This window comes from Hipposideros armiger, unplaced genomic scaffold (genome assembly GCF_001890085.2).
Source record: "Hipposideros armiger isolate ML-2016 unplaced genomic scaffold, ASM189008v1 scaffold_9, whole genome shotgun sequence".
Classification (NCBI taxonomy): domain Eukaryota; kingdom Metazoa; phylum Chordata; class Mammalia; order Chiroptera; family Hipposideridae; genus Hipposideros; species Hipposideros armiger.
The window spans coordinates 940,734-951,894 of record NW_017731359.1 but is presented as its reverse complement, the minus strand read 5'-3'; the positions used below and the strand labels follow the sequence as shown (position 1 = coordinate 951,894).

The following is an 11,161-nucleotide window of genomic DNA, read 5'->3' as shown; positions in this document are numbered from 1 at the left end:
TTGCTGCCCAGTGCAGGGTGTACTTACTGCCAGGCTGGCCACGGAAGAGTCACCAGATTCACTTGCCATATACAGAGGGTGCCAAAAAAAGTATGCACATTTTAAGAAAGGAAAACTGTATTAAAATTGTAATACTCAATGTGTACTGATAACAAAAGATGAATACAAGTCATGTTGGACTTCTGCGATTACAAGAGGTGCTCAAAGTGTTTACCATCAGTATCCAGACACTTCTGATTATGGCGAACTACTGCTTGAGTAACACTGACCAAAGTGTCCACTTGTACACATTTTTTTGGCACCCCTGGTATACAGAATCCCATTCCCTGCCCTGGGAGATTCCAATTCCAGCAAATCTGAGGTAGGACCTGGCACAATGCATTTTTAACTAATGATTCTGATGCACAACTAGATCTGGGGAATTCTGCAAAGACTGGGAGAAACAACTTTTCTTGTGAGGAGAGGTCAGCTAGAAGAGATAAAGAGCACCCGTCATACTGAGCTGAAGTCCTCTGGCTGAGGGATCAGATGAAAAGAACACTGCCCAGTCCCTAGCGTGATGCATATGCTGTTATTACAGCTTATGCCTCACACAAGGGAGAAAGGGCCTAGTTGCTGGTTGTCTACTTTCTACATATTCTTAAGAGGGCAATGTATCAATCAACATTGATCAGTTTAGACTTAGTTTATCATCTGGCACCAAACATTGTCTTGGAATGTTTTCTATGTGAGGGTGATAGATAATAGCAAAAGTGTAAAAAAAAAAAAAACAGCCATAAAAGGGGACACTTCAAACAGATCCTTATTATTTTGGAATTTTAATGTTAACAGATGGCAGCTTCACAGGTCAAAATCCTCTATGGGTGAGGAAAACACTGAGGGGGAAATGATGTTGAGATCGGGCCCAGCCACCCATGAACTTAAGAACTTGCTCTGTTGTGCAGAGATTTTGTTTTGTATTTGTGATAACAGATAGCTGTGATGGTCAAGCTCATGGGTAAACACCCAACCCCGTTCCCCATTCCCTTTGAATCCCTTGGGAGCTCTGAGGGCTTCAAGTTCACATGCCTGTGAAATGTACTGGTGGGCTCTTTGCTGGAAGACCCATTTCCCTGGTTTTTCCTGCCGCTCCCCTTTTCCCATTGGGCAAGATGTGGAAAGAGAAGTTAATGGATTCACTCCACTGATACTGCGTGGTGCCAAGTAGGGCCCCATGCTACAGAGCCTCAGCGGTATCCACAGATAGGAAGGCCAAGAAGAGAGACAATACGCCTTTTTCAGTGGTGGGATGTGCCGCTCACATAAAATTCCTGAGTCTCTTTTCTAGACATGAGTAGAGACCCAAAGAGTTCTCGGTTTGAGCATGTGTGGGCACAACTTGTGCTCACCGTATACCAACAGAGACATACTTAAGTCTCAGAAGCAGCCTTCAGGTAACGGTGGTTGAGGCTGGTGCCAGGTGGGGACAGAGCCTCCTCAACCCTCTTGATAGAATTGCCGGAAGAGGCTCTGGGTAGACAGAAGATCCAGCGATAGGTTTCTCTGCTCTTGCTCAGATCTGACTAGGCGGTAACCCAGCAAATTCATGGTGTCGCGGCAGACTTCCTGAAGTTGAGAAACCTTTCCATAAGGCAAGGACCAGCGCCAGGCCTGGGAGACGTTGAGGGCATTCCTGGAATTTGTATGGAAGGCATGAGTACCAATGCCCTTGCCTCGGGTGATGTTGTGCACCCAAGTCTGGAGATGGGGCAAGAATTTCAACCCCGCGTATTTGTACATTCGGGCAGTTTCGGCCAGGGGGTCCTGGACCAGGTCCTCATAGCGCATGAGCAAGTAGCGCCGCCTCAGGGCTTTGGGCAAGGACTGCACAGCCTTGTAGATCTCCAGCTGGCTGTGGCAGATGGTCTGCATCACATGGTAGGGTTGCTCCTCCTCCTTGAGTTTCTGCCGGTCCTGCCCCATCACAATCCGACTGTCAATTATGAGTTCCATTGCGGTGCGTTCTCGGGAACGGAACACCGCCCGGGGGTCCCGGACCAGGTGCACGATGTGTAGATTGAGGGAAGGGTCCCTCAGCAGCGGGTAGAGCACCTGCAGGTTGAAGAAACGCACCTCCTTGAGCACCACATGGCTGTAGTTGCGGCAGGACTTTTCCACCACCTCAAAGGGCTGTTTCTTGCACAGGACCTTGCAGTGAGCCTGGGATATGATCGTATCCCGCGGGAAGACGTTGCAGGCAGGCGGGGAGCACAGGGCCCGGCTGGTCTCCCACTGGAAGAGGCTGGACTGTGTTCGGGGACCAGGTTTCATGTAGGCATCAAAGACGCTCATGTCACACAGAAAGACAGACCGGATCAGATCCCGCACTGCCATATGCAGACTCCAGGGGGTGCTTTCTGTGAAGGTCATCCAGACGTGCCAGGCAGGCTCCATCAGGTAGAAGACATCTGGGTGCTGCCCAAAAAGCTGGCCCACAAAAGAAGAGCCGGAGCGCCAGGAAGACAGGACCAGCACGTGCATGGGCTTGGGCTCCTCCCTTGTAGACAGGGAGTTGAGGTGGTTTCTGTACGAATGGATGAGGAGAGCTAAGATGGCCATCTGGGAAACCAGGAACAGCAGTAGTAGCTTCACTTTTCTGGGCAGTGCCATCGTGCTGAAGTGGAAGACCTTCAAGGAACAAGCACAAGGACTGTGTTAGGCCACTGTTTTGGTGTCTGCCTTCCATTCCGTTTCTAGCCAAAGCCACCATGTTCCTGGCCCCAACAAGGCGCAATGTAGAATGCTGGAGGCTTCTTGTAACCAGTTGCACAAATCCTTCATGTCAGTTCCTGTCCCTTGCAGTTAGTGTATCAATAACTCCTATTTATTTTAGGCTCTTTACTTCCTCCCTCCTGGTCTTTCTTGTCCATTGAGCTACCAAAAAATATCTGATGAAATATCACATTTCATCAATGTAGGGGAACAGCTCCACCCTGGCACCCTGGTGACATGCATGTGCTCACAAAGGCCACTAGGCAAATCTTAGCTGCAACCTGACGCACTTTCAGTTTCAGCTGAAAGCCCTGTGATTCTTTCTCAAACTAAGGAAGATAAGCTGGCTTGTGAGGAACTGCCTAAGGCCATCACCCACCCCGCCATCTTGAGATTGCCACAAGGTCATTTCTCATTATCTTCCTGAATTTTCAGTTCCCTGAAGGCCATGGCTACAGTCTATAAAACTGCTTGGCTTTAGTTTGGAGATGTCTCCTTAGTATCACCTACTCCCCTCTGATTTGGTCTCATTGTGTGGGACTAAGAATATGAGGAGCTGAACCAATGCTGACTTCACATATGTGCAAGTAATGAATTATCTGAAACTGTTTAGGTTGAATTGTTGTCTCCTTAACAGCCAACTCTATAAAGTATGGCAAGCCAACCTTAGAGCTGCAGTAGTGATACTTGTGGCCTGTTAGCCATTCTGCTGCTGCTTGGGGGAATGTTTGACCACTTGACACAACCTACTCGGGGCTGCCCAGTATGGTTGTGCAGGTTGTGCTCTGCATAACCCTAGGGAATGCCATCTCATCAAGAATTTAAGGGCCGGCCGAGTGGCGCGTTGGTTAAGAGCTGGCTTGGGACACCAAAGGGCCCCGGTTCGGATCCCACATATGAGGGCCAATGTCACTGCCCTCTACAGCTAAGATGCTGAACAACAGCTCAACCTGGAGCTGGGCTGCCTGGTGATGGCGTATGCTGCAGCCCCTGCTGTAGTGGGTTGCCATGGGCTACCGTGTGTAGCCAGCAGCCTCAGTGAGTGGCCGTCCAGAAGCTGGTGACTGATCTGCCTCGCCCGGGAAGACCGCAATGTTGGTGCCAACGTGGGCCAGTTGGTGCCACAACTAGACTGAAGAACGAAAAGGACAGCAACTTGTCTGTTTCCCTTCCCCCAATTCCCCAACGCTGTTCCCATCCCCCAATTCCCCAATAAAAATCTTTAAAAAAAAAAAAGAGTTTAAGATATGTATTATAAAAATATGTTCTAGTAGGTGATAGTAAAGTATCTGAGTCCAACAGAATAAGTATATTAGGATGATTTGCCAGTTGTTAGATGTTAAATATCTAGAGAAATGAATTTCTCTTTGTAATTCACAGTAAAGCTCATATAGACTGGTGGTAACCCTGAATTTACTCCTATCACAGTCAGAGTTTGCTTTGTGTAAAAAGTGCCATGCTAGAATATTATTCCAACAGAGATCTTAACCCTCTTTAAGGGCTAAGATGACTCTGAATCATTTTGGGTAACTTCCTGATAAATAACTATGAAGAGATAAAATAGGTATTTCACAAGGTGTAAATTATTAATAGTAGCAAGGTGTTAATTTGTATATCACTATATACTGCAAAAATTCTTCCTTCAAGCTTTAATAAAGAAGAGAAAATATATTTCTAGGCAGTAACTGGAGCTGGATTTAGGATTTGCTATTTTCCTGGTCTTCTTGCCAATTTAAAAAAGTTTTTAATAGGTAATAGTTACATGGTTCAAATTGTTTTAAAAAGTATCATTATTATGGACATTGGATGCACTGACTCAGAATTTAAATGAAGTCTTTCTAAGATTCTATATACAGAAAGGACATAAGAGGAGTACTTGCCAGCCTGCAGCCCAGCCTGGCACACTCCAGGCCTTTAACATATGGAGTGATAGGCAAGGGAAAGTCCTGTGACATTCAGCTACACTGTAGAGGAGGCCTAGAACCATAAATTAGAAAACCTCTAGAGCTATTCGTAAACAGGGCCAATGACATACTTTTTAAAGGGGTCACATTATTGTCCTGGGGAATTTTATCAGCTGCTGAATCAGTAACCTTGTCTCTATTTACTAACAGCTGGTGTTTACTTATTAGCTGGTGTTCTTTTCATCATTGTCAGTGAAAAGTCTACTTCCACCACCTGTTTCCCACCTGCCCATTTTTCAGCTTGCCCACAGATAGCAACTGGGTTCATTTTTCATGTGTCCTTCAGCTGCTTTACGCATACACAAGAAAATTCAAATGTACATATATTCTTAACTTTTTTCCCTCTTTATAATACAAACCGTAGCTATTTAGTCACACTCTGCTGCACCTTGTTTGTTTTTTAACTTAACAATACATCTTGGAGAGCTTTCCATGGCTGTACATACATGTTTCCTCATTCCTTTTTACCACTACATAGACTCCTATTGTGTGGATGTAGCACAATTTATTTAATCAGTTTCCTCACGGATGGGCTCTTGGGTTATTTCCAGTCTTTTGCCATTTCAAAAACTTCAATGATGACCTTTATGTTCACACATCATTAAACATGTCATATGTAAGCTAAATCCCCAGATATGGAACTGCTGAGTCAAAGAGTACGGATATATGTACTTTTGATAACTGCTCAGAGAACCTTCGTACTGGCCATAAACCATTCTCTGTGTCCAGAGCTCCAGCGAGTTCAGGGAGTGGAGTTTAGAGGAGGAATTGGGCAGCCACAGAAGTGACTTTTGGAGTTTTTAAAGCTTGCTTCCTGAAGAGGTAGAGCATTCTCTGTGGGTTTATGTACTTCCCTTGGAAGTCCCCTGAACCTTCTGGGAAGCAAGTAATGACTCAAGCCAAACCTTGTGTGGCAGTGGCACCAAAATCTCTCTCTTCCACTTATTACAACAATGCATTTCTTCCGTATGTGCCACAACAATCCAGTGAGGACCATCTCTCCTTGGTGGCCGAAACATGCTTTGCGATATGCCAAGGAAATGCCAATGAATGGTAATTCCTGTCTTGGCTCTGAAGGTTAGAACAGGAACGGCTAAGTTATGCTCCTCATTATTTTACACTTGAGCCCGAAAGGAAATGATTAGAAATGAGTCCATTATTGACAATGGCCCAAGAATGCCCCCACCAATGCTCCTCAAAGACCGAAGAGGGACTTTAGCAAGAAATCTTCTCCCAAAGGCAATGTGAGTATGAGGGAAAGTTTGGAACAAAGATAGGAAACAATGGAGCAAGAGAGAGGAAAGTAACGAGAACTTGACCCAGGTACAATTATAAGGAAACGGATAGAATTTTATAAGCGGGCCTATAATCAACTCAAGGAAAAGCTAACATTTCCTAGCGTTACTGCCTCCCTCCCCTGTCCAGGCTTTGAGCCAACTCAGTGTCCTAAGCCTTCCTTGACTGCCAATAGCATTTGGCCTCATGCCTATTCTTTCCCAGAGCTCCAGCCAGGCCTTCTAACTTTGTTGCCAGTTGTCCTTAGTTTTCCATGGTTCTCAGGAATTCCCATGGAAACCCTCTGACTTCTTTCTCTGCTTTTTCTTCCCATGGACACTTTTCCTGGCCAGAAAGAAAGTATGCTTTTGTAAAGTGAGTCCCTTCTCTTGTCACTGGGATCCACACACATCCTGGATCTAGACAACCCTTGACAGAGCTGACCAGACCGCTAGGGAATGCTTTAAGGTGTGTCCTAGGCAAAGCTCATTTCTGCAGAGACTGTAATCAATGGTAGAAGCGGATACTCTTGAGACCCTGGGAGAAGTGCTGTGGCTCTCTGAAGAAAAGGAAACGTGAAGCTTTTTATGGCAATGTCCTCTAATCTAACCACTTCTCCCCAGTGGTCCTGCACTAACCTCCTCTGTAGTCCCTAGAGTTGATAAGCATTTGTGAGAAGTCTGTGATGTGATTCCATCTCTGAGTCCCTGGTCCACCTTCCTGAATGTTCTTTTCTGGCTCTTCAGTTGCATGCTTGAATCCCATCCTCCCTGTTGCCGGAATCCCAAATCTGCTCATCTCTAGCCTGGCTTTGAGGGTAAGTAGCCTCTCTCTCCTGGCTTTCAGCTCTCCCCATCATCCACTGCAGCCAAAAACTATCTTTTCAAAGCACAAGTCTATCACTCCCCTCCTCAAAATCCTTCAATAATTTTTGAGGGGAAGCAGAGTTTTCCACTCCAAAATATTTGGGGATGTTGGGGATATTGAGTATTTTAAGCTGGTTATTTTTCAGAAACAAAAGACTCAGGAAGAGCCTTTGGCCTAGCCCCGGAAATGACTTAAAGAATTTAGATAGAGAACCTGCTCCAGAAAGGGAGGCTGTTGTTATTGATAAGTACATTTGGATATAAACTAAGTATAATCAAGGTCCTCTCTATGTCCCATTGTTAAAGATGGCCCAGCAAACATTTATTAACCAAACATTTGCCTTTCATCTCCATGTAAGTTTCCTTCCTGCCCTTTGAAGTCCCAGCCCATAATCCCCTCTCCACCCCCTTTTCCTTCGCTCAAGATGGCATATGAGCCTTAGCAGCCCCCAGATGTAGATATGTAATAAATTTGGTCATTTCCTCCTGTTAACCTGTCTCATGTTAATTTGATTATTAGCCTAGCCAGAAGAGCTTAAAAGATATTATTTTTCCTCCTCACACTTTCCAACACATACAGGATTAAGTCGAAATCCCCGTCTTTTTTTTTTTTTTCCAAAACACTGACGGAGTTTTATTGAAAACATAAAATACAGAAACACCAGATTCTCATTTTAAAGTAAAATTGACAGCATTTTCCAGAACTTTTTTAGTACTGCACTATTCTCATCACTATTACAAAACAAAATCAAGTTCCCCAAATCCCCAAGCCTTACACCTAGGGTCCTTTGTGATCTAATCTTTGGTCTCCCGTCACTCCTCTCCTTTCTGGTGCTTTAGGCTCCAGTCTTTCCTTTCAGTTCTTCCCAACTTGCCCTGTTATTCAGAAGCCCTGAGACCTTTGCAAGAACTCTCCTCCCTCAAGATTCTGCCCACCTGTCAGCTTTCTCCCTAAAAGTTATCTCCCTTCTTCTAAGATTTAGTTGTTCCCCAAATTTTCTCTTGGCATCCTGCTCTCACTCTATAGTAAACATCTATAGGTAAATGTCTCGCCCACAGGGCCATTGTAATTTAAGGGTAAAGGCTCTGTGTCTTCTCTTGTTTGCAGGTACATAAAACTTGCAAGCGACTAAGGCTCATTAAATACTTGCTGAGTAAATAAATAGATAGATAAATAGTTGAATGTGGGCGGAGGCATAGCCATTGCTAGACAGCAGATAACTGAATGAGATCCATCAGAAACTGAAGCTTGTCCTTTTCTAAAATTCACATGGATGTCGCGTTAGTACCAGTGACTAAAATTTAGGTGATTTCATTGAGTATTGAGCACAGCACCAATACTGTCTCAATTGCAAGATATTAATAAAGTCAGAGACATAATTTTGATGTAACGTGGACAGTTAGCCTCACTCCAAAAAAAAAAATAGTTTCTACACAGAACATGTATTAATTCAAACTAGAGGGAAAATGAATGTTATTTTAAGAAACATTTATTAATAAGAAATAAAAGCCCCAGGGCCGGCCGAGTGGCGCGATGGTTAAGAACTCGCTTGGGATGCCAGAGGGCCCCGGTTCGGATCCCACATATGAGGGCCAGTGACACTGCCCTCCACAGCTAAGATGCTGAACAACAGCTCGACCTGGAGCTGGGCTGCTGTGAGTCGCCGGCGACGGCGTGGGCTGCAGTCCCTGTGGCAGTGGATTGCCATGGGCTACCGTGTGTGGCCAGCAGCCAGCGTGAGCGGCCAGCAGCCGCAGTGAGCGGCCGTCCAGAAGCCGGCGACTGATCTGCCTCGCCAGAGAAGAGCGCAATGATGGTGCCAACTTGGGCCAGTGAAGCAACGTCCACAACTAGATTGAAGAACAAAACGACAGCAACTTGTCTGTTCCCCTTTCCCCAATTCCCCAGCACTGTTCCCATCCCCCCAATTCCCCAATAAAAATCTTTAAAAAAAAAAAGAAATAAAAGCCCCATTGCAGGGCAACACACTCCTTAGACTATGTCCCTTGCTCTAACCAGTTCAGTTAGAAAAAGAAAAAAAGAAGGAAAAAACCATCAGCACATCCCATCATCACCACCCCCTGAAAATAATTTAAAAACCTGTTGCCCCAGTCATGGGCAGTTGGTATCATCTTGGCACACAAAGGAATCATCATTGAAGATTCATGAGAACTTTAGGATCTTGAAAAACATCACCGAAGGGGTGGCATCTATGTCAGGCACGGGGACCATGAGGCACCAGATGGGCGACTTCATCCAGCAGCCTGATGACAGAGAGCTGAATTATAGACGACCCCCAAATTGGTACCCTGGAGCCTTTTAGAAACAAAATGAGGAATTCTGAGGAAAAAAACAGACAGACATCAGTTTAAGAGCCCTGGATTCCAGCCACTGATGCATTCCTAGCTTAGATTGCCCAGTGAGAGTATGCCTCCACAACCAGGAATTATAGATGGCAGAAGATATTTGCACAGAGAACGGAAGATATTTGCACAAACAGAGAACAGAGCTGGGTTGAGGAAACCAACATGCACACATATCTGTAGGCTCCAGAAATCGGTGGAGATAAGCATTTGGGCACAGGGTGTCCATATGATAACAAAAAACTAGACCGAAAGCACCAGGAGGACCAGACCTGGGTCCTTGCCACCACTGTGTCTCTAGCACCAGCAACAGATGCTCAGGAAACATCTGTTGAATGAATGACTGGATGAACAAACATTTGTAGAGTGCTTTTTCTGTTTGAAGTTCCCTCATTGATCTGGGTAAGGAAGGTGGGACAAGGTATTTTTATTTTGTACATATAAAAGTATTTCAATTCCAGTTAGAAGTTCCAGACTTGTCCAAGGCTGTCCAAGATAGAGGTCTCTTCTACTCTGGCCCATGTGCTGGCGTCATCACTTAATTTTGCTTTACATCTGAATGGCGCTCTACAACTTTGAAAGCCCTTTTAGCCACAGGCATGACAACAATCCAATTAGATATACAGGCATACCTCATTCTCATTTTACTGCACTTCGTGCTTCACAGATACTGCATTTTTTACAAATTGCAAGGCCTCCACCAGCATAAAGATTACAACCCTCTTTATTGTGAGACTCGCTTGAGTGCTGTGATCTAGAACCGAACCCCTAATATCTCCTATTGTCTGTCCTAGGACAATGATGATCCATCCACTCCCCAACTTTTTTCAAAAATAAACTGAACTTGAATTAATTGGCTCCGTGGTGAAAATAGCCCTGCCTGAGTCACAGCCCAGGTCTTTTGGGTCCCAGTCCCTAGGGTGTTCATTGATCACATTACATTAACCTGAGCTGGAGAAAACTTGCAGCTCTCTGCACCTCTGGTATGTCATGCCCCAGCACCCGAGCAGAGAAGCTGCGGGAAGCACAGAGACCTGAACTCCGAAGCCAAGATTTGAACAAGTTAGAGGCATCAGGGGACTGTCTACAAAATACGTATCAGAGCAGCGCTACTGACACTCTAGACTCTTCCTACTGGCATTCTAGGCTCTTTCGGACCCTTTTAGGGAAGGAGCAGTGTTGGGATGGAGGACCTACTGTCAGGCAGCTTGTGCTTTTTCAGGAAGATTCTTTAGGTTATTCTGATTTGCACCCCCCCCCCGCAACACACACACACACACACACACACACACAACCTCCCACTGCCTTGGCTAGTACCATTGTCATTGAAATCCCAACTTAGCTGCCTGAAGTTGCCTGATACATGCCCCAGCAGCCCTGGGATAATGGCCCTGCTTTGGAGATGTGCACAGAGAAAGCGCTTCTTACCTTGTTCATGGCTTAGGCTTCCCCACTGCTTGAGAGAGTCTCACTGCTAGCCAAGCTGTGCAGTTTTCTTCTCTGACTCACTGCCTCCCCTCTCAGCTTCCTTCTCTCCCCACCCCCTCCTCCTCCCCCCCTCCTCCTCCTCCTCCTCCTCCTCCTCCTCCTCCTCCTCGTATTTGCATAACTGTCCCTTCTCAGAGAAAATTCCACTGCCCTCTACCTTCTGCCAAAAAAAATGACCCACCTTCCAAGATGACGTTGAGAAAGCATTCACTCCCAGGAAGCCTGGATATTAGCAGCTTCACAGAGAAAACACCATGTCTTTAAGGCAGCGTTGTCCAATAGAACTTTCTGTGATGAGGAAGTGCTATGTATTGCACTGTCTCATTCAGGAGCCGCTGCCATGGGTGGCCATTGAACACTTGAAATGTGGCTGATACTACCATAGTTGAGAAAGCATTCACTCCGGGGAAACCTTGATATTAGCACTGAGAGACTCACCGGTGGGGGACACAC

At 45.6% G+C, this 11,161-nt stretch overlaps 1 protein-coding gene across 6 annotated transcripts; it reads right to left on the bottom strand.

Moving 5' to 3' along the window:
• Window positions 1-257: 257 nt before the first annotated feature.
• On the bottom strand, window positions 258-10,746 carry CHST4 (carbohydrate sulfotransferase 4). Of its 6 annotated transcripts, none has more exons than XM_019653594.1 (3): window positions 10,649-10,746; window positions 8,958-9,197; window positions 258-2,667 (listed from the first exon to the last, which is right to left on the bottom strand). In XM_019653594.1, exon 3 carries the CDS (start codon window positions 2,647-2,649, stop codon window positions 1,477-1,479), a length of 1,173 nt encoding a protein of 390 aa, XP_019509139.1. In that variant the 5' UTR covers window positions 2,650-2,667; window positions 8,958-9,197; window positions 10,649-10,746; the 3' UTR covers window positions 258-1,476. The 6 variants fall into 6 exon arrangements, with proteins under 6 accessions (XP_019509139.1, XP_019509119.1, XP_019509143.1 ...); XM_019653574.1 differs by having other exon boundaries at window positions 9,054-9,197; XM_019653598.1 differs by having other exon boundaries at window positions 8,958-9,121.
• Between the last annotated feature and the right edge of the window lie 415 nt (window positions 10,747-11,161).